This window comes from Benincasa hispida, chromosome 1 (genome assembly GCF_027475165.1).
Source record: "Benincasa hispida cultivar pf3 chromosome 1, pf3_genome.v1.1, whole genome shotgun sequence".
Classification (NCBI taxonomy): domain Eukaryota; kingdom Viridiplantae; phylum Streptophyta; class Magnoliopsida; order Cucurbitales; family Cucurbitaceae; genus Benincasa; species Benincasa hispida.
In genome coordinates this window covers 7,379,115-7,401,595 of record NC_143478.1, presented here as the reverse complement: position 1 = coordinate 7,401,595, position 22,481 = coordinate 7,379,115, and the positions used below count along the sequence as shown (strand labels likewise).

General features: G+C 34.9%; 2 protein-coding genes, 1 long non-coding RNA gene and 1 pseudogene across 8 annotated transcripts; 2 read left to right on the top strand and 2 right to left on the bottom strand.

Moving 5' to 3' along the window:
- Positions 1 to 274: 274 nt before the first annotated feature.
- ANTR2 (Major facilitator superfamily protein) lies at positions 275 to 7,320 on the bottom strand. The gene is made up of 11 exons (XM_039025501.2): positions 6,981 to 7,320; positions 5,676 to 6,250; positions 5,074 to 5,181; positions 4,798 to 4,953; positions 4,381 to 4,596; positions 3,668 to 3,877; positions 3,143 to 3,280; positions 2,629 to 2,730; positions 1,945 to 2,010; positions 1,643 to 1,727; positions 275 to 767 (listed from the first exon to the last, which is right to left on the bottom strand). Exons 1-11 carry the CDS (start codon positions 7,033 to 7,035, stop codon positions 670 to 672), a joined length of 1,809 nt encoding a protein of 602 aa, XP_038881429.1. The 5' UTR covers positions 7,036 to 7,320; the 3' UTR covers positions 275 to 669.
- A 1,837-nt stretch (positions 7,321 to 9,157) lies between these two features.
- On the top strand, positions 9,158 to 11,427 carry LOC120093028 (uncharacterized). 2 transcript variants are annotated; one of them, XR_016524016.1, is made up of 3 exons: positions 9,158 to 9,459; positions 10,426 to 10,898; positions 11,090 to 11,371. It is a non-coding gene; the product is annotated as an uncharacterized LOC120093028 (long non-coding RNA). The 2 variants fall into 2 exon arrangements; XR_016524006.1 differs by having other exon boundaries at positions 9,176 to 9,454; positions 11,039 to 11,427.
- A 165-nt stretch (positions 11,428 to 11,592) lies between these two features.
- On the top strand, positions 11,593 to 12,330 carry LOC150038202 (uncharacterized; annotated as a pseudogene). Its single transcript, XR_016523974.1, has one exon. The product of XR_016523974.1 is annotated as an uncharacterized LOC150038202 (transcript).
- Positions 12,331 to 14,545: 2,215 nt separating this feature from the next.
- Positions 14,546 to 20,674, bottom strand: LOC120083047 (U-box domain-containing protein kinase family protein). Of its 4 annotated transcripts, none has more exons than XM_039038569.2 (10): positions 20,462 to 20,674; positions 19,486 to 19,664; positions 19,200 to 19,321; positions 18,876 to 18,997; positions 18,114 to 18,218; positions 17,471 to 17,873; positions 17,114 to 17,254; positions 16,155 to 16,676; positions 15,216 to 15,980; positions 14,546 to 15,067 (listed from the first exon to the last, which is right to left on the bottom strand). In XM_039038569.2, the coding sequence occupies exons 1-10, from the start codon at positions 20,617 to 20,619 to the stop codon at positions 14,885 to 14,887; spliced, it is 2,700 nt and encodes an 899-aa protein (XP_038894497.2). In that variant the 5' UTR covers positions 20,620 to 20,674; the 3' UTR covers positions 14,546 to 14,884. The 4 variants fall into 4 exon arrangements, with proteins under 4 accessions (XP_038894497.2, XP_038894505.2, XP_090166619.1 ...); XM_039038577.2 differs by having other exon boundaries at positions 17,114 to 17,251; positions 20,462 to 20,673; XM_090310493.1 differs by lacking the exon at positions 20,462 to 20,674 and having other exon boundaries at positions 17,114 to 17,251; positions 19,486 to 20,138.
- Between the last annotated feature and the right edge of the window lie 1,807 nt (positions 20,675 to 22,481).

The following is a 22,481-nucleotide window of genomic DNA, read 5'->3' as shown; positions in this document are numbered from 1 at the left end:
TCATTAATGAAATGAAAAGAGAGACTAATTCTCAGTAGATACAAATCTTCACAAAAGAGAGAAAGAAGCAAGCAAGCAGAAGAATAAGTTGATTGGTTTACTTTTTAAATAGTTGGTTAGTGGCGCTGGTTTTCCTTTTTGTTTTGTTTTTTTTTTAAAAAAATCTAGATTGTACAATCGTATCCATCAAATCTAAAAGTATCATCTTTTAAAATTTGATATCAACATTCTTCTTTCTTAACGCAGTGCGAGAGATTTGAACAATGCCCTAAGATGACAAATAACAATTAAATTTTTCTTCTACTCGTGTAGTTTTATGCCAAACACTATCAAGGGGAATAAACAACTTCATTATACAAAGACAAAGACAGTAAAAAGTGGAAGAGTGGGATAATTTGTATGTGGATTTTTTTTTCTTTATCCATCTTTTTTTTTTTCTTTTTTTCTTTTGCCTCCCTTTTTTGAAGGGAACACAGGAAGCTGTCGCCATGGCATCAGCGACTTTATGGAAAAAGAAAAATGGGTAAGCTGTGGAGGGTGGGTTTTCTTTTCTGTTGTTCAGACTTGCCTGTTTTCTATTCCATTAAATTTACCATAGAAGATGGGTTCTGTTTATTAGCATAGAAGAAAGCATTCCTCTTGTTTTGCCTTCTACAAAATCCTCCCCTTTTAATCAAGAACTTTTTCCCCGGTTGCAAAGATATTCCAGACTAATGTGCCTATGATATACAATGCAACTGCCACCTTGAATACATCGTCCCATGACCCTGCACCAGCCCAAAATCGAAATTGCTTAAATAAAGTTAAAATTGCAAATTTAGATCACAATCTTCATGTTTTTGTTCAATTTGATTGACCTCATTAAATGATTAGGTGACGTATCTCTATTGGATGTGCCAGTTTTTTTTTTTTATTATTTTTTTTTTAAAAAAATTTAAGAAAACTTTTGCAAAAAAAGAAAAATATTAAATTACAAATTTAGTCAATGAGACCATGTTTAGTAACCATTTGGTTTTTTATTTTTGTTTTTGAAAATTAAGTTTATAGACACCATTTCCACATCCAAAATTCTTCCTTTGTCATCTATTTTTTACCAATGGTTTAAAAAACTAAGTCAATTTTTTTAAAACTAAAAACAATAGCTTTTAAAATTTTATTTTTCTTTTTGAAATTTGGCTAAGAATTCAAAGATGCAAGTCATTGTAAGAAAATAGGTTTAATTTTCGAAAATCAAATACAAAAAACGAAATGGTTATCAGATGGAGTCTAAACTTTCGAGATTGTATATGTTTGGTTCTAATTTTTTTAAAGTATATAACAAGATTTGTGTCTATTTAATCTTCAAATGTAATTTTAAAAAAAAGGGTCAGTCTAATCCATTGTTAAACTGTCAATTTTGCGTTTAATAAGCCCTAAAGTTTATTGACCTATTAGACACAAAATTGAGAGTTCAGGATTAAAAGATCAATTGTTTTTTTTTTTTTTTTATAACTTTTTTATAATATGTTAGGGAAGACACAAAACTGAAAAATTGAAGGTTTATTAGACATTTTAAAGTTAGATTAATTTGACAGAAGTTGGGAACTTCTTAAACATTTTTTAGAATACAAGAAGAATAGAAGTGAAATGTTTTATATCTAACCTCGTTGGAGTATGTATCCAGTTGCAGCTGTACCGAAGACACCAGCGAGCACGCCGGCGGTGTTTGATAATCCTAACAATACTCCCTGTATATGAAAATAATCTTTTTTTAAAAGGGCATGATATGATGATTAAAACTACGAGTGGAAAGCACGATCAATCATTGTCGTTTGTCAAAATACTAAACATTCACGATTACTCATGCAATACGCATCTCGCCAATTGTTTTAAAATTCAGGGGCAATAATACTGCACAAATACGAGATACAATAATTCCGATTTAGCTGCATTTTGTCAACTCACAGCATATCGTGGTCCAATGTCTTGGTGATTGGAGTAGAGTCCGGATTGTGAAAATGCATCAGATCCCTGTGAAGAAAAGTTTACTAATCAAACCAAGCATTTACAGTGATTTCCCCCACATAATTACAAGGAAATTACAAAATGTTTAAGGTTTATATGAAGAATAAGGAAGGGAAAAAAATAAACTCAATTGAAAATTAGGGTACTCGCATTCACAAGAGAATCAAAACGGGCGAATGCTAGGACATGATTGGATTTGACTTTCTAAGTGATTAAAAAGCGGTTTTGAAGCACACAAAAAAACAATCCAAACATGTCCCAAGTCTTAACTCTTATCTCGACCTTATGTTGTCAGCTTATCTTCACCTGATGGCCTTTCTGTCTCTATAAAGCAATTTTTTCAACTATTAATTTATCTTCAACTTGATGATTGTTGATCCTATAGGAAAAAGGCCAAAACTTAAAGGAGCTACCAGATCCATATTTTGGTGGATTTGGAGGGAAAGGAATGCCAGAATTTTTTGTGGTAGACCCTGGGAAATGGGGAGGTGTGGGATTTATCCTTTTCATGTTGCCTTCTTTGTCAGCTAATTCCGACAGTTTTAAGTAATTGTACTTTCTTTATAATATTTGATCAATCAAAGCTTAAGATATTTTGCTTCCTGTGTAAGAAAATGCGAATACCTGACTGCATGCCATGCATAATACTGCCATAGCAGGTGTTCTAACATGGCTCAGCTGAGTAAGGAAGAAAGCTGGTCCCAGAAATCCAATAGATTGCATGATCTGCATCCAAGAACATTCTCCACCGTAATTATTTACCACATGGACTAAGTAGAAAGTTCATTCATAAACCTGAGTGACTAGGCTAAAATTCATGTATTTTATGGCATAGAAATACAACCTAGAACTCCAGTAAGGCACAAATTTATTTGCACAAGGAGAAAATATAGTTAATGCAGGTGTAGACAGTGGACAAAATGCAGTGCATCTTGTACTATATTCGTCTATTTGAAACAGATTACCCAGCGAAATTTACATTGGATACTTGTACAAACGAATTAACATCTAGCAGATAACAGGGCAGATTAAATGTGTAAACCCTTCTGAAGAAATAACTCATAAAATTGAGAACCAGAGCATAATCCCTACCATCATGCAATTACTTGACACACAATTAAGCTGGAAAGAATCTTGCCTTTCGAACTGTAGTGATGGAGAAACCTCTGCTCACTAGTGTGTCTGCAATCCATCCTCCGATATTTGCAAAAACAGCCATGGTCAACCATGGCAGAACACAGAAGAGTCCAGATTCGGTGAGGTTGAACTTCAAAACCTGAGACAGCAACCAATAGTTCAATTGAAATGTTATGATGTCTGTTTCTGAATGCTGAACTTACAATCTTCGTTAACATAATTATCATAAGTACGGAAAACCTTTGATTGTCCAATAAACTGGAGTCTGGAAGTGCAATTTGCTTAAGCTAAGCTTTTGTCATCCAGGATCAAAATTTTTGCTATTGAGACTTCATTCGGGCTTCAGTAGAATCAATTGATTAAATGCATGTTTGGTAAAACTACTTAACTTGGTACATAACTCATGCACCAGAACTACGAGCGAACCTTTTTACAACCTGATTATTCATTTCTACAGTTATTTTCTGGTATGTCTAGATGTAAGTGCATCATTAACTAGAGATAAATGCTGAAACTCCTGAATTACCTGATTATAGTATGTGGGCATCCACGTCAACAGAATGAAGGTTCCCCAATTATGGCAGAAATGGGAGATTATAAGAGCCCAAACAGGTGCTTTTGATAAAATTAATTTCCACGGAATAACTTCCACAGGTTCCTTTGAAATGCTTCCATCAAAGATAATCTTCTTTTCCTTTGCACTGAGACCTGGATCTTCTTTTGGGGAGCTATATGCCTGGAAATAAACAAGGATGAGAAGATAGGAGAGCCTTTTTTTTTCTTTCTTTTATTAACATCTTCCTCTTTTTTGGGACGGCAAATTGAAAGTTCTCATTGAAAAGACTATGAAAGATAATGATAAAGGCAAAAGGAGAGACCTTCTATTCGACAAAGTGATATGAAAAGAGCAAGAGCAACTCAACGTTTCTGTTTTTTCCTATAACCTAATTTTCTTTCAACGATTAATTATGCCCAAATAACATGAAGAATTGAGTGGCCATATATTTAATGATAACTCATCATTTTTTTTTTCTCACTGCCTAGATCTTCTCTTCGTGATGATATGAAATGAGCAAGTGCATCTCAACGGCATATTTCTTTTCTCACTGCCTAGATCTGGCTACATAAATTCGATTTTCTCTAGTGGAGTGAAGAACTATCTACTTGCATGTTTAAAATTGTCTATTTTAATACGCGGGGTTAAAATTATAATTTAAATGCAGAAGAAGTGAAAATTACTTTTGTTAGCCACAGTGCAAACCATATACTTCCGAGAGAACCAAATGAGTAAAACACAGATGGCCATCCAAATTTGTGAATTAACATAGGTGAGAAAGCCAATCCTGTTACTGAACCGAGATACATGCCACTGTACACTAGTGCAAGTGATCTGCTTCTCTCTGATACGGGAATCCACTTTGATATAATATTGTTCATTGCAGGCATAGCAACACCCTGCAAAGAAGGCACATGACACAAATAGAGAGTTCTATAAGATATAAACTCAAAAAATAGTCTTTTGAGATGATGTGATCCACCTGACGCCAAATGGTTTGGTTAAAAAAGGAAAAAAAAGAACAAAGGCGCTTGTTGATACTCATGATGATCAGAATATGTTAGTTGAACACATGAACAAAAGTAGAGCACAAAGCCTACCTCACCAATTCCCATAAAAGCACGCATCGTAAGCAGAAAAGGAAGCCCAATTCTTGCAGCAATTGGTGTCAATATAGTTGCTATTGACCACCACACTACTCCAAAACCCAACACAAGCTTCCCACCAATTTTGTCTGCCCATATCCCCCCAACAATCTAACCAATCAAACACAAACACGTTATATTTGGTACACTTGCTCTATCTCCAAGTCCAATGCACTAAATTAACAAAAAGAATAAGTTATGTCAGGAATAACTGTGATAATCTAATCAAACCTGCGTTAGAAGATAGCCCCAGAAAAAAGATGACTGGATCAAGCCAACTGTTGCACTGTTCCAATTAAATTCTTTCGACATTGGGAGTATGGCAATACTCATGTTCACCTACAGAAAATTTGTTCATACATTTAGCTCACAAAGCAAGTACATTGATATTGCTCATGGCAGCATATTGAAGAAATTGTAAAATTGCTCCTTTACAAGGATACCATTTTTTCTGCAAACAAAAATGTACACACGTGCTTTAATTGACTGACTATTGTAGTTGATCATTAGTCACTATCTAAACAGAAAATATACATTGCTCAAGCAAGCCTTAAATACACAAGTCATTGCTGTGCACTGACATTACATTTTTATTCTGAATTAGAACATCATAACAAATTACACAGTTGCTGATTGGTGACTGACATTATATTTTTATTCTGAATTAGAACATCTTAACATGATACACAGTCACTGATTGGACATGAACCACCGATTCTAAAGGAAGTAATGACAAAGCAATTGAAAGAATGTTCAATGGTTCCATGTTCTCAGATTAAAAACAAATGACTTTGATTCAAGGTAAGTGTCAACAGGAAAGGTATAGTACTCACACGATCCATATTGCATAGTAGAAAGGAGAAAAAACAAAGCAATACAATCACCCAACGCTTTGGAAAACTCTCCCACCAAGGCGATACTATCTGCTCATTGCCTTCGATAAAAAGTGCATCACCTGACCCCTCTGCCAATGCCAACGCATCCACATCTCCTTTCGTTATATCAAAGTCATTTGACTTGTAATTAGCAGAAGTTCGATCGACCTTAACATGCCGAGACTTTTGGCACTGCAGCCAACTAGGTCCACTGGTTAGAATGCAAGCACTAGTACACTGAGGATAACATCTGCATTTTCTTCTTGACCAAGTGATGGTACTTTTGACAAATGGCAATCTTGGTCCAGAAGTTTCATCTGTGCAAATTCCCAGTGGCTTGAAAAGCTTCCCATCTTGAGTAATAGCATGAAGAAATGTGGAACACGAGATCTTAGGAGAAGAACTATTTAATCTCCAACCAAGTGACTTTCTAAAAAACAAGTTTGGCCGTCCTTGTCCATAGTGAGCTGCAAAAATAACTGAACGTTCTACCGCGTGGTGAGAAGAAGCTTTCTCTGTCTTGCACACCCTTCCTGCAAAAACAAGGGTAGACAATCAAATGTGTTTCCTTAAGAGTGGCCATTGAATCCAAATCGAAATTTTAAAGACAGAGAAAAAATTAAATAACTAACAGAACTAGTGGTAATTAATTTAAGAAAACTTAAGAACGGAAAAGTAGATTAAAGGGAAGATTTAACAGATGCCATTTTCAGAAAGGTAGCAATTGCCATCAGAACATTTTCTCCATAAATAATCAATTTAATTGAAAACCAAAATAACAAAGTCGATGCAACATAATTGGCAATAAGAAATCAGAAAGTGTGAATAAATAGCAACATTTTGGTCCAAGGAAGTATCCAATACTCCTTAACTATAATACACAACAAAATTAGACACATACCACGAAACACAATACTCCTAAAATTCACATAACGGTAGAGCAGACAACGAAAATAACCGAATTAAGAACAACTATCTGCAAGAAAAATCAACAGAAAACCAACTGTCACAGAAAATATCCTCATCTACAAGAAAGTTCGCGGGAAATTAAGCCCAATTCCATTCTACGACAAGCGAAACACTTCCGAACGTCACTCACTCGAAATCAAACCTCGAATAAACGAAATGCAGAAGAACAAAATGCAGGTACAACAGCAAACAAGCATTGAATTACAAAGTATACACAAAACGCATGAACCAAACTACCGGTTCGATTTCGAATAAGAAGCATCCAAAATAAGACGATAATTACAGAAAAATTACCTGAGCCGTCGAAGGAACCAAAGTTCCGATTAGAAACCAAGCTGCCGATGGCCATTTCCAACAGAAAATGAGCTGCAGTAAGCTACTCGAACTCAAGAAAAACACTGTTGTAGACGAAAAACAGAGCACATGGTTGAGCTACAGCGCAAAAGATTATCGAAAAATCCGCCGCTCAACCTGTAGCCTGCAAGTATCTGACGTTCTTCGAACTGTAGAAGATAAAGCAGTGGTTTCTGATTTTAGAGATTCATAATATTCCTTTCTGTTTCTATTTCTCCCTCCTCATTTTTCTCTTCTCTCTCAACAAGCGCGAAGAAATTTGTTGTGAAGTGACAAAATTAAGGGATTCAGAGATGGACACGTGGCAGATCACCCTCCGCGTTATGGAAGGGCTGTTTTTTATGGGTAGAAAATGACTAAAATGCCCTTAAAGACAGGTTTCGCTTGAGACGCTACTTGACTCTCTCTCTTGCACGAGTTCGCCTCTACCTGACTTATTTGTCAATTGCCACTTTGGTTTTTATTTTATTTTTTTTTCAATTTGTTTTGAAAATATTTAAATTAAGATTTTAAAAGTTTAAATTCAACCGGTTCACAAAATTTATATTTTTCGATTTTCTATTATTTTGTGTAATAAAATACTCAAAATTAGTGAAATTTTCAAAATAAATTTAATTTTTTTTGGTTCTTTTTAGTTCAGCGATGCAGTGATGTATAGGTCTGAGAGAATTTACGACCTTTAATTTTAACTAGTTGAGCTATGTTCGATTTGAACAGCAAAAGTAGATTTAAAGATTTTTAATTTGATTAGTCTGATAATAGTTGTCTCCTTTTAATTATTGAATGTATGGTCTGACTACAACTTTTAATATCTCTCATAGATATTTAATAATGCTAAATTATCGTTTGTCAATACTATCATCTATAATATTCATTCATTTTAATTAATATAAAAGTCAAAAGAAAACTTGTGTGTGTGAACCAACATTGTTATTATTGATTCATGAGTAACTCCACTAGTCAGAACATTATTATGTCAACGATCAAGAGATCAAAGGTTCAAATCTCTCCACTCTCATATGTTGTTGAACATAGAAGAAAAAAAATATTGTCATTCTTATCCACCTCTCGAGATATTTGAGGTGGCTTTATATTATTAAAAACACATATATCATATAATATTGCCAGAAAATATCTGAAAAGTATTTAAAAAAAAAAAAGTGAACAAAAGAACATTGCAAATAATACAAATTAAGAGATGTAAACACCTCTCTCTATTGCACCTCATTAAACTTGTCTCCCCAAATATCCAGTTGTGATTTGGACAAAGCCCTAGCTTGAGATGGCAAGTTTTTTCCACTTTATGTTAGTTGATTTATGTTTGTTGTAGCACACAATATGGCTACTTTATGAGTTTAAATTTGATAAAATGATTGAAAAATTTAGCTAGTTCAAACTTATTTCAATCCCTTAACATAGTTTGTCCGCTTTTTAACTTTAGTCCATTTTTATTTTCATATTATCGAAACATCTACTTTGAAATTGATTTTGATCCTTACTTTGATTATTGCTCTTTTAACATGTGACTATTTTAATTTCTATTATATAGAGAGTAGGAATTCATTACAAAACTATTTTTTAAAAAGGGAAATTGTTATAAGTTAAAAAAAAAAAAAATCACAAACTATTTACACACACATATATATATATAAAAAAAATAGAGAGAGTTACGTAAGTGTGATTTTATTTTTTGAAAATTCCCAGCATACCTTTTTACATTTGAAATTCGCATGTATTCATCGGCAATTTCGCTCTTCATCCATCTTCGATTGTTCGTCGGTGGTCTAAGATCGTTCATCTATGAAACACGGATACTTCAAAAGGTGCAGAGAATCGGTATAAATATGTATCTAATACTGATATGTCTAGATACATGGTAGATACGTGTCAAAAACGCAAAATAAAGTATCTGTTTTTTTTATTATTATTACAATTTTGGATACGTGTATCTCCTTCAAGATACGTGAAGGGGATACGCCGCCGAGTTAAAATTTCTTTGTTCTCGGCTAAATTTAAAATAATCCACTTAGTTTTATGTTTTTATTAATATAATTATTGAATTATAATTTATAATATTATTATAAATTAAAAACAAAAAGTAAAACTAAAAAAGAAGTCCCTAAAACTAAAATTTTAGTTCTCTTCCTCTTTTTTAGCACTTCGCTTCTTCAGTTCTTCAGCCTAGCCGATGACACAACTCTTCGTCTCTTCCTCATTCTTCGTTCTTCAATCCTCAGTTCAAATTGGTTCTTCGTTCACTCTTCAGCTCACCATCAACCAGACTTCCGCCGTCGACGCTTCGTTCGTTCTTCAGTTCGTCGTCGACCAGACTTCCGCTATCGACGCTTCGTTCGTTCTTCAGTTCGCCATCGACGCCTGAAAGCAAAGGCTCGTTCGTCAGCTCACCATCAATTGTAACGTTCGTTCTTCTTCTTCAGTTTGTTCTTCAATTCAAATTTTGATTTCCATTTCTTTTTAATCTTAAGTTTTGAACTTTTCATTTTCCATCTCTGAAATTTCCATTTCCTTTAAATCTTTTATTTTAGGTTTTTAATTTTAATTTTTAACAGTAGTAAGTTAAAATTTTAATTTCCATTTCCATTTCTTTTCATTTCTTGTTTATCGTACAACTTCTGGCTCTGTTCTTGTTTAAATATTCTTACTTCTCAGGAAATTATTTGCCCCCATATTTCTGATTCTTATAATGGATCTCTATCGTGAAATCCATTTTTGGCATGGCTGCAGATTTATGTCGATTTGGAATGAACTGTCTAATAAGATATCATGACAAACCATCAAATATGGCATCTTCGTCATGCCAAAGTTAATCATCAAATCCTTCCATAAACTCATCTTCCTCCATTGTTAAAAATGATACGAAATCTTTTGAAAATATGTGACCAAAATTCAAAAATTAGACGATGGGTGGAAATTTCTATTGGCAATGTAACCTTTGTAAATATTTCAAAGAAAAGCTCTTATACACGGGTTAGAGCTCATTTATTGAAGATAAGTGGTCAAGGAATTGGACCTTGTTTAAAAGTCACTTCTTCCATTTTAAGTAAAATGAAAAAATTGGAAGAAGAAGTAAAGGCTCGCCTAGAAAGAAAAGATCCAAAGAATGTTCCCTTACCACCTCCGGTCATAACAATTGGTGGTGTTAATGTCAGTAATTCTCCTATTACAAACAAATTGGACTTTGAGAAGAAGAGAAAGTATAATAGTAATGATACAAGTGCAATTGAAAAATCATTCAACAATACATCACGAGATCAATTACATTCACTAATTGCCCGAATATTTTATTCAGCTGGTTTGCCATTTCATTTAGCGAGAAATCCACACTTTAAAGGAGCATTTGCTTATATTGTAAATCATTTGTCAGGATATTTGTCTCCTAGATATAATATGTTGATGATGACTCTTCTTCAGAAAGAAAAGACAAATATTGTATGGTTATTGATTCCAATTAGAGATAGATGGCGTACTAAAAGGGTGAATATTATGAGTGATGGATGGAGTGACTCACAAAGGAGGGCTTTGATCAATTTTATGGCAATTTCAGAAGGACAACCTATGTTTCTAAAGTCAATGGATTGTTCTGGCGAGACTAAAGATAAGTACTTCATTACAAATTTGATTAAAGAAGTTATTAACGAAATTGGGCATATCACTGCTCCTAATAGAAAAGCCGCAGGACAAATTATCGAATCACAATTTCCCACGATTGTATGGACACCATGTGTAGTGCATATCTTGAACCTTGCTTTGAAGAATATATGTGCTGCTAAGAATGTTGAAAACAACCCACTTGTGTATAAGGAGTGCAGTTGGTTCTCTGATTGCTAGTGAAGTCAGGTTTGTGAAATTTTTTATTATGAATCATTCGATACGGCTTGCCATGTTTAATGAATTTATATCTCTGAAATTGTTTTCTGTGGTTGAAACATGTTTTTCATCTATTATCATCATGCTTAAAAGGTTTAAACTTATTAAAGGTGGTTTACAAGCCATGATCATTAGTGATAAATGCGCAAATTATATGGAAGGTGATGTGGTAAAGACAAAGCGTGTGAAGGATTTGGTGCTTAACGACTTATGGTGGGACAAAATTGATTACATTCTTGCCTTCACTGCACCTATCTATGACATGATTAGAGCTTGTGATACAGATGCACTTTGTCTATATTTGGTGTATGATGGGATGAAATGATTGTAAAGGTGAAGACAACTATTTATAAGCATGAAGGATTGAAACCAACTAAACCTAGTGACTTTTTCTCTTTTTATGACGTGGTGTATAAAATTCTCATTGATCGTTGGACTAAAAACAATACTCCACTTCATTGTTTAGCACACTCCTTAAATCCGAGGTACTTAATTACACTATCTTGTTTATCTTATATATTTTTTTATTTATCTTATATTCTAACCTTATAGATTATATTTTGTAAGAGTTTTAACGTTCTTTAAAACTTCTATTTAGGTACTATAGTGAAGAATGGCTTTTAGAGTTCCCTAATCGAGTGACCTCATACCAAGATACAAACTATCGAGAGAGAGGATAAAGTGTTTTAAGAAATATTTTAGTGACCCTGGGGATCGTGCAAAAGTGAACATTTGCAAACTTTTCTACCAAATCTAGAGATTTCAATGATCTTGATTCCATAGCTCAAAGATGTATCATTGATCCTATAAGTTGGTGGACCACTCATGGGGTCTAATGCCCCAATGCCTCGACCAATTGCATTGAAAATACTCAGGAAACCTTCTTCCTCTTTCTGTTGTGAGAGAAATTGGAGCACGTACTCTTTTATTAACTTTCTCAAAAGGAACAAGTTGACACCTCGACGTGCAAAAGATGTGGTATATATTCAAAACAATCTACGCGTTTTGTCAAGGGGTACTTCAAAATATTCAAGAGGAGAGATTAAAGCATGGGACATTGCTGGAGATAGTTTTGATTCTTTTGAAGATGTTGGTATGTTGGAAGTAGCCAATTTATCTTTAGGTGAACCAGAGTTAGAGACTGATGTTTTGGGAGATCATGGTGGTGGTGAAAGTGATAATGATGTTGATGATGATGATGTTATGGAGATTTAAGATTTGGGTGTTTCAAGTTTCTCTATTTTCTAGTCTTCATGTTAATTTTTATGTTACTAATTTGGTTTGTACTAAGAACTTTGTGGTGGGACAAAGTGATAATGTTTCAAGTTTCTCTAGTTTGTACTAAGAACTTTGTAATATGTATTTCGTTGATTAATTTTTATGCTATTAATTTGGTATTTTATGTTTTGGTGGATTACACTTTAGTATCTTTCTTTATGGTTAAATTTATGTTAAATTTAAAATCGGGTTACCTAAGTCATCGAATTGAAATAGTCAGTTTTAATAATAAAGTAAAAAATGTCTGATCTTATGCAAACTCATTGCATAGGACACCTCCACTCGCATGTCTCTATATGAACGATTCAGGATCACGTCATTTGTATCAAATACAAAGTGTGTTGCATCCATAGTATACCCAAGTTAAGGTACCCAGTCTTATCCCTATACTATAGAACGCTTTGGCTATATATACGAACTTGATTAACTTTTATGTCTCCACATATAATTCAAGTATTCATGTTATAGGGAAGGAAAAAAGAATGAAAATTATTATTAAAAAAAAAAAAAGGAAGAAGCAAAAACTGGACAAATGAAATAAAACAAAAAAAGAGAGAGAAGAAACAAAAATTGGAGAAAGAAAAGAAAATAAAAAATAAAAAGAAGAAGAAGAAAGTGTGCAACAAGACAAGACAATGAAGGGTGAAATTGAGAATTAGAAAAAAACTCAAAGATTGACTAGTCAACACTTCTATGTTTGCGAATATTTTAAAATGTGATATAATTTTAGATTTTTTTCCCTCGTTTTATTATCTACTACAAATATCCAAAAAGACTACAAAGTAAAAACGAATTACATAAATGAAAATGGACATTAAGAGAGAGAGAGTACAAAAATCAAAATAAGAACTTGGTTTTGAACTATAGTTACCAGTGAGTAAAGTTTAGTAGTACAACTGACTTTTACTCCTTATCAGGTTGGAGGAGTTTAGATCCACATAATCTCATTAGTTGTATTTTTCAATTCGTAAAGTGGATTTGTCCTAAATTGTACATGAATCAGCAAAGAAATTCACCAAGACAGAGACATCAGAAGCTAGAGTATTGACGAAAATCAGATTATATTGAAACTGTGGTACATAGAGAACCCTCTAAAGATGAAGAGACTCATTCAAACAAATAGAACCAGCATATTGAACAGGCAATCGTGTTGCATCAGGCAATATGATAGTGGAATTAATAGGAAAAAAGGAATTAAAAATGGCAGCATTAAAACATATGTGTGTCGATGCTCCTGAGTCGATTATCCAAGAGGAATTAGAAGTGGGTATGGTAGGACAAATACCTACTAGATAAGATGTAGTAACATCCGACTCTATTTTAACTGCAGTTAGCTTAGATTGCAATATATTGAGAATCTCATGACATTGTGCAAGAATGGCATCATAAGATTGGGAAGCAGTAGCCACAACATTGACCACATTTGAAACATGACTAATCGAAGCATTGGCAACAACATTTATGGATAGAGGAGCTGAACTGTTACCAGATTGTGAAGACTATTGTCGTTGGCCTCCTTTAGTGCGATATCCAGGAGGATAATCGTGGATTTTGTAACACCGACCCACAGTGCGTCCTAAGATTCCATAATAAACCGAACGATCTTTACGTTGTTGATTTGAGCCAAAGCTAGAGGATTCTTGTGAAGAAACTTTCGAAGTAGCAATAGCGTTATTGACAAAAAGACTAATCGCAGGAGAAGATGACAAAAGAAGAACAGATCTTTGTTGTTGTTCTTGTGTGATCAGGTAAACTACATTATTTATGGAAGGAGGAGGATAAATCAATAAGATTTGAGATCGGGAACGACCGTAGGTCTCATTGAAGCCCATGAGAAAGTTGAGAAGATACTCATCCTGAACAAACACATCAAGATGTCCACTGGTACAAGTAGGTTGATAGGTAACATATTGATCCCAAATGCTCTTCATATTGGAGAAATACATCATAACAGAATGCTAATCTGGAGTCAAAGTAGGAAGATCACGCTTCAATTGAAAAATGTGATTATTAAGAAATCTCTTTAGATACGGAATTCAAGATCCAAACAGTCACAACGTGATTATTAAGAATGGATCCATCGATAAACCCTAAATTATTTCGAATTGAAAGAACTAGCAGCATTGATTGACTCCAAGTAACATAGTTGTGATCAATGAAAAGATCGGACACCAACACCAGATTTGATGTATCACAATGATGAAGATAATAGGAATTTTGTGTAGATTCGGAGGAGGTGATTCAAGGAAAAATTGAAGAAAATTTCCTCGTTTACCACACTCCAACTAATGTCACGAAACACCCATCTGACCCAACAACCTACAACCTGTAGGATACTATTGATTGAATCATAGTTCTACTATTATTATTATTTTCAGTAAAGCAAGGAAACATAAGAGGCAAAAATCCATGCGTTGTTATATACAAATGGCACGCAGCTTAGTGTCTTCTTAATCACAAATAAATATCCAAACAGATAGCATTTTTTACGTATCCGCTAAACTGTATAAGCTATAAAAAACACACTAAAATATTAACTCACTACTAAAGGAAAACAGAAGAGGGGGAGCAATATGAAAGAAGAATAGTTGCAGATACCGTGACTTCCTCCCAGTCCCCCTCTTTTTTTTTCCTTTCCTCACATTCTTCATATTTGGTGACCGACAAATGGGAACGTTTCAGTTCCGTTGAAGCCACTCCTGGATAGCAGAGCGAAGAGCACGGTTTGGGACAAGGTTCCCGTGCTCGAGCCTAAGATTCGTCATTGGCGAAGTATCGTGTCCACTGTCTAGCCATCCTCTCAGAGCCTCCGCTTCATATGTAAAACCATCCGCAGCCACATGTGGATCTTGCATGACTTCCTTTGGATTTACATGTGGGAAAAACAAACCAAGCCTTGAAGATTAGAGACTTCTAGTTCATAACTAAGAAGCAGTAAAGTGAAACCAAAATGCTGAAAACACGGGCAGAAGATTGAAACTCAAACGCACAAGGGGCAGAATGATTTACCTGAAAGATGGGGCAGATAAAATAAGGGGGAGGTTGCGAGTGTTCGGCAGAACCGAGCTGGACAGACAATGGGCCTCCACAGGAAGCCCTCATTGGTCCAAGCACCCTCCAGACATCAGTAATGAGATCGGGGCGGCTCTTTCGCTTCAAATCACAACACCTCAATGCCAATCGAGCGAGCTGTTCGGCCTGAACAAATGGCCAATCTCCTGCTAAAGGATCCAAAATGGATTCTAACTTTCCATTTCCTATTGCATATTGCACTTCCTTTGATATCCCCATTGCAGACCTACCGGTCAATAACCGCAAAAGTATTATCCCAAATGAATAAACATCTGACTTTGTTGTTAGCTCTCCAGATGAAAGGAATTCAGGATCCATGTAAGCAAAAGTCCCCTTGGGATTGTCAGTTCTCCAAACAAGGGTTTCGCTGTTTAGCATTTCATCTCGAGACAATAAGCGACAAATTCCAAAGTCGCCAAGCTTGCATGAAAGATTTGCATCAAGTAATACATTTGCAGGTTTCAAGTCACCATGAATGATGCTGTGGGGCTTACTTGAGTGAAGAAACATAAGGGCTGAGCATAACTCGGTGGCAATGCGTATTCGTGTTTGCCAAGATAAAGGTGGAGTATTATCCTTGCAGCTTAGCCTATCTTCAAGGCTTCCATTACAGAGGTATTCATAGATGAGAACCCAAGCTTCAGGACAGGCACCAATGAGCATGACAAGATTGGGATGCCTCATCTTACTCAATACATTAACCTGATAAACCAGATAATACAGAGAAACGAACACCAAATACCAAAATCAAAATATGAATATTTTATTTTATTAAAGAATAAATATGAACATATAAAAAAATTCCTCCTCTCCCAAAGATAACATATATACAATGATTTATGACATCTAAACAAAAAATGAAGAGAGAAGATTCACCTCCTGTTGAAATTCAGACGGGCCTTGAGAACTATCAGGATGAAGGATTTTTATAGCCACCATAGTATGACGCAAGTTACCTCGGAATATACTTCCATATCCCCCTTCTCCAATCTTCAGGGAGGGATCAAAGTTATTAGTTGCTTCCTCGATCTCCCGAAAAGGGAACTCAGTAAAGAACCGTGGAAGGTATCGGTCTGTGGATTGGTTTTTTCTAAACTCCTCTGCTTCTCTAAGTGCATTGTCGCGTTGAATCTGCAATTCCTCTCGCTCTCTTTTGTAACTCTGTAACAATTCAACAGCAGAAAGAAACTTTTGCTCCAACTCCTTTGCGGCTAGATCAGATTCTAAAAGATCTCTCTCTAGACTTGCCTTCTGATCTTGTGCAACCAAGAGCTCTTCCATCTCTTTATTTAGTTGTGTCTTTATACTTTCAAGTTTTGCCTTTTCCTTCGCTAACTCTTGTTCAACCTTCTTCCTTTGTTTCAGTTCTTCGGCATATAACCCTTCTGCAGCTCTAACCTGTACATTTATCAATGCAAGAGCAAATTATGTTGGGATTATACTGATCAAGTAGATTGATGTAACACATTAGAAAGGATTAAGATATACTTCCAATGGATAACAGCTTCTACCAACTATTTAAGAACAAGAGATTACTAAGCAGAATATTGGTAGGCCCCACTCCTTCTAATATGCTCATGGCCCACCTTACTGATCTTTGTGATACAACAAAAATTGTACATAATAAAAGTTCGGGGCGAACTGCAAGCATCAAAAGCCCACATCTCAAATGTAATTGATAGGATTAGGAGAATACTTGGCAGAAATGGGCCTATATTTCAAAAGCAAAAGCATTTTCGTATTTTGAGCATCAAAGACATGCAAAGAACATGTAATCATGAATCAACATCGCAACTTAAAAAGATAAATGTTCTCATTAAATATATCAACCTCACCCTGTGTAGAGCTTTAACAGTCTCTTTCTCGGATTTTCTACATGCAATTGCCCCTAAAAATGCGTCATGCCTTGCATTTGCAGCCTCCATCATCACACATTCACATTGATTGTAAAGGTTATCACTGATCTTCCCATACTGCTAAAATTGGAGAGAAATTTGTTGGCTGTTTTTACTTGGGGTTAAAGAGGGTGGATTGTAGAAGAGAACAAAATAGGATGAACCACTAAATAGAGAAGTCAACAAACTAATATTGCTTTTCATCATGAAGACATGTGACTGGTAATTCTTGCCGGCATATTGCAATGACAAGAAGTAAATTACACACATGCTTTAAGTTTCAAGAAAAGTAGTTACCTCGAGCCCTGCACATAACTCAACCATACAAAGTGGTGACGAAGCCATATCAATCACACCACAAGGAGAGCATATGGAATTGTCTGACCTTTCAGAAGGACTTTTCCTTAATGAACCCCATTCATCCATAGCCTCGTTAACATCCAAGTTTCTTGCAGTATGAACCCCATTCATTATATCTGGAGAAGAAGGATCTAGTATGCTCCTTCTAAAATGGTCAACAAGCAATAATCTCCCTCTAGAACGTAAATTGGAAGATGAACTTCCAATTTCCCTGCTATTAACCTGTCCCAGTGGCAGAGACTGAGATCTCCGGTGGGTAATTTCTAAGGATACAGCGTCTGGACTTGATTGTGGTGATGTGATGATGGTTTCTACTTGGGCTTCATCTGATCTACCCTCCCTATACTTGCATTATTAATCAGATTGTCAATTCTAAGATTTTAACAAATGTCAAGACAGACTATTTGGAGCTCCACGCCAATCTCAAGCAATATATTTAGATAAAAACATCAACTATATAGCAGTGAAAGAGAAGTTGAAACTTTTTCTTCGGGAATTAAGATGATCAGTACGTAGTTAAGGCGGGCACGACGTGTCCAAATATCTAAATAAATCTTCAAGGCAGCAAGCAGAAATTAACCTGGCGCAGATGAGGTTCCCCTTGCAAATGAACTCAATGTGACAGAAAGCCGGTGCATGTGAACGCACGTAGATGGCTTTCTTAGACTTCAGATCCACCATTCTCCTACAATATACATCATTATGTTAGCAATTCAAGTTTAAATGTTCATGAAGCCATGAACCAATAAATCTCTACGTTAGTTGATTTCAACTAAACAACAAAATGTCAAAGGAAAGTGATGAAAGTTAACCCTACAATACATATATACATAAGAATGTCTTGTCAACCAGTTTCGAAATATTAGCAACAGCAACCAAAACACCAAAAAATTAAGTCTTCAGAAGGAATTGCATTTAGAAATCTCTCATCTTTATTAATCAATCAAAGCCATCACCTGCCGAACTGAACAATGATAACGGTGTTGGTGCATAAAAGCCTCATTACAAGCCAGAAATTTTTCAACGTGTTGGTGAAACACTCATTCTAATTGCTATACCATACATTCTATAACTATAAATGTGGTATGGAAAACGCCCCTTGAGGACTAGCAGCATTTACTTGCCCTTCTTTGCATAAAACATATTTAAGAACTATTTTGTCTGAACATAGCAGTGTTGGTAAAATGAACAAAAACAGTGTAAATGCATGAAACACAGGGCAATTCTAGAGAAGTAATATGATCCTATGTTACAGTTAATGTCCAACCAAGAAATAAAACGTAACAGTTGGAGATCTAGATGAATGTATATCAATCTAAAATGGCTATGAGTTGGCTTGCACCTTGAATAACACTTGTCTACAGCTGCTCCCATAACAAGCTTATTAACCCTGTGCAGGGAGATCATATCAACTATTCCCTTTTCAATACACTCAGCTTCACCACATAATTTATCAGCATGAACCTGTTTAATATAAATTTTACATTTGAAAATAAGGAGGTATAAAATTAAGAACAAATTGATGGCAAGGCCAGCAACACACCACATGCCTGAGATGAAACAGGGGACTGAATTTAATTTTTAATGATGCATTATGTAAGAGTAAAGAAAATTTCGTTTAATATATAAATAGGCCAACAAGAAAATTAGATTGAAGAATACATACCCCTTCTTGAAGACAGTACAGAATATACTCATTCATGACCCTAGGCAAATTTTGCTTCTCAAACTCGTGATATGCTCTCACCTCCTCTTTCTCCAATGAGTTTGCTGGAAACTTGGTTCCCACTGGCCAATGAAAACAAGTTCAATCACGTAGTCAATGTTTGATGCAAACATCCAAGTATAAGGTTTTCACACAATCCCTATCGTATTCAGATCATACTCCTATCGCACGAATCCAGAAAAGCAGCAATATTCATGCACAGTTCTCTGTGTAAAGGTAGACTTACTTAACGGAATCATCTGTGCGGGGACATGAACATGGAGGAGGCAGATCTTCTTCCCACGTGAGGATTTTAGTGCATATCTCAAAACTGATAAGCACTCTTTCACATCTTTCCCGACAGCAACACAAATTTTATCTTCACTAATAGCTTCCACGGGCTCTTCTTCGATCTCTCTGCTTGAGCTGATCATAATTGGTGAAGCTTCAGCATAATTAATTGGACCAGCTCGAGGTGTAGTTGCTTGCATAGCACTCGCAACCGCCATGATATGGTACAGACAGTAAAACTACTTTTGCTTTTGTACCGAAAGTATGAACCTCTTTCTTTTCCCAACCCCCTCCCTCAATCCCTCTCTGGCTCTCTCTTTATCGCTCTCTCGCCAGTTTCACGATGCTCGTGAACAATATGAACTCAACCAATAAAAATCAAGTGACCCAGTACACTAAAACGAGTACAATTGCAGAAAACAAGCACGGATAGACTAGAAATTGACGGGAAAAATATTCAAAATTCACAACTCGATTTTCATTTGTTGAGCATTGAACGGGTATTTATACAGTTTTTAGCAGGCATTTGGAAGGTCAAAGGGTGTCCAAATTAAATGCGTGGCCTATGAATTTTGATGCCCTGGATGTGTACTTGAACCAAAGTCTTTTGGAGTTCTCCAATTATTGCAGTTTCAGTTACAAAAGATCGAGAATTATGACAACTTTTGAAATTCTAGGCTTTACTACCAAATAATTTTGTTTTTTTTTAATCAATTTGCTCGAAATAGGGAACATAATGGGGTGAAAGAGAAGGGAAGCCCCTTTCAGAATTCAACTGACAGTTCTAATTCCGGTTACTTCGGTCAAAAGCGTCGTTTGTCTTTGGCGCCAATGAATCAGCGATGAGAACAAAGAGAATAGTGGTCTCGAATTTACAATGCAAATGAAAAGAAAGCGAAAGCAAATATACAATATTTCATCCATTTTCTTACACTGCACCGATCTGTCTTGAGCTCTCTGTATTGCCAATTGACGCGATTCGCTGATTCATTGAAGGAAAAACTTCGTGGAACTGAAGAAGAAGCCAACTCCTCCAAATTTTGTTGAAATGGAAGTTCAAATAGGACTGATTCTGGAAGCAGTCTCTCATTTTCCAACATCGCTCTTTACTGAATTTTGCAATAAACTAGTCAAAGTCTGGAGGATGCGAACAGATTGGGGGATGAAAAATACACGTCATTGCATGTAATTTTCGGTGATTTTATTCTGGAAAACAATTAAATTATTATAATTTTTCTATTATTCTTTGAGAAAACAATCAAATTATATTTACTTTTACTCAACACTTTTAAATTGTAATTAAATAAATAATAAATAAAAATAGAACGTTTTTAAAAGAAATTAAATTAACCAAGAACAAATTAAATGCAAAGATAGTCCTCTCATAAAACACAGCGCAGTCTATTCATCCCAAAAAAAAAAATCTTCAACTCCCTCACGGGAGGAGGAATTTAAGATGAATAAAAATATAATAGAAAAAAATACTCTTCCGTCCCTAAATTTTAAAAAAAAATTGAGTGCATTTGGTCTATATTTTAAGATAGTTAGTTTAGTAATTGTGTTTTAAATATTAGGTTTAAAATATCTCTCTACAAATAAATTCATTAAATTTAAATAGAAAATTTATTAAATGATTTACGTGGCAAGATGACTTGAAAACAAAAAATTGATCTCTGGCTTGCTTAGATGAGCTCTATAGGCTCTCATGTCCCTCTCATTATAGTGAAATGTCAATTAGTTTGACTCACAAAAATCACCATGATTCATATCTTTAGTACATTTTAATGGCTCACCATGGAGGATTTCTAATACAAAGTTACGGTTTTATGAGCATAAAATACGAAACTCTCAGTATGAAGAACTCGAGCAAGACTCAAATTTGGTGAGGAAATTAGAAAACCATAAATGTGTATTAAATAGAAACGTTATAAACGATCCACTATGAGTTTTTGTGTTATTTTTTGAAGCTGTTTTTTTTTATTATGATAAAAAACAAGCTAAACATACCACGTGATTATAAAAACAGATCGTCGTATCGTCCCGAACCTTTGAGACAATCAGTGTGCTTAGGAGAAGTTGGTTTTTTTTTTCAGTTCTTTCTAAAGATTTTGGAATGGAGAGGGGAGAGGGAGAACAATGGAGGGAGGAGAGAAATATTAAAAATATATATTTATTTTCCAAGTCATCTGGCCACATAACATTTAATAAATCGAAATTTACCATGGGTGACAATTTAAAAATATAATATTGCAAGCATGTCTGCTATATTTTCTATTTTGTACATATGACATTTTTTTTTAAAATTCAATTTTCAATTTATCTATATTCCCGAATTGCCAAATTATTTTGCAGTCGCAAACTTCATCCAATAAATCCATTTAGGGGTGTACACGGGTTTGGTTGGATTGGGCTGGATTGGGTTGAACGGGTTTTTAGGACTAACCCGAAATCGGGTTGGTTAGGTTGGCAACCCAAATGACTCAAATAAAGTTTCTAGCCTAACCCAACCAGGTTGTCGGGTTATAACTTTTTTGCCTTCTTAATTAAAAATATGTAAATTTATACAATTAATAACTAAAATCTCATAAAGTTCAAATGCTAAACACCAAATATCTATGATATTTATTGCATGCAAATATTATAACAAAATTTAAAAGAAAATATTAAAAAATCATAAATTAATTAATACAAACTAATCAAGTTTTAAACAAGGATGTATATATATTATTAATATGTATAAAATTCGGATTGGGTTGGGTCAACTCAAAACTTTTTTTAGCCAACCCACGATCCAATCCAATCCAATAAAAATAGAAAAAAATTGAACCCAACCCAACCCAAGAATAAAAGTAACCGAACCCTTATATTTTGGGTTGGATAGTCCAATTGTTCAGATTGTCGGGTTATTTGAACACCCCTATATTCATTCATTTCTTATTTCCTTCATTTTCA

Coding starts and splice junctions, on each gene's coding strand:
- ANTR2 (XM_039025501.2), bottom strand. CDS start 7,035: ATGGCCATCGGCAGCTTGGTTTCTAATCGGAACTTTGGTTCCTTCGAC. Junction 2,731..3,142: donor CCATCACTACAGTTCGAAAG/GCAAGATTCTTT, acceptor TCTTGGATGCAG/ATCATGCAATCTATTGGATT. Junction 2,011..2,628: donor TATGCATGGCATGCAGTCAG/GTATTCGCATTT, acceptor TTTTCTTCACAG/GGATCTGATGCATTTTCACA.
- LOC120083047 (XM_039038569.2), bottom strand. CDS start 20,619: ATGAGAGACTGCTTCCAGAATCAGTCCTATTTGAACTTCCATTTCAAC. Junction 19,322..19,485: donor CGCACAGATGATTCCGTTAA/GTAAGTCTACCT, acceptor TTCATTGGCCAG/TGGGAACCAAGTTTCCAGCA. Junction 18,998..19,199: donor TGTACTGTCTTCAAGAAGGG/GTATGTATTCTT, acceptor TATATTAAACAG/GTTCATGCTGATAAATTATG.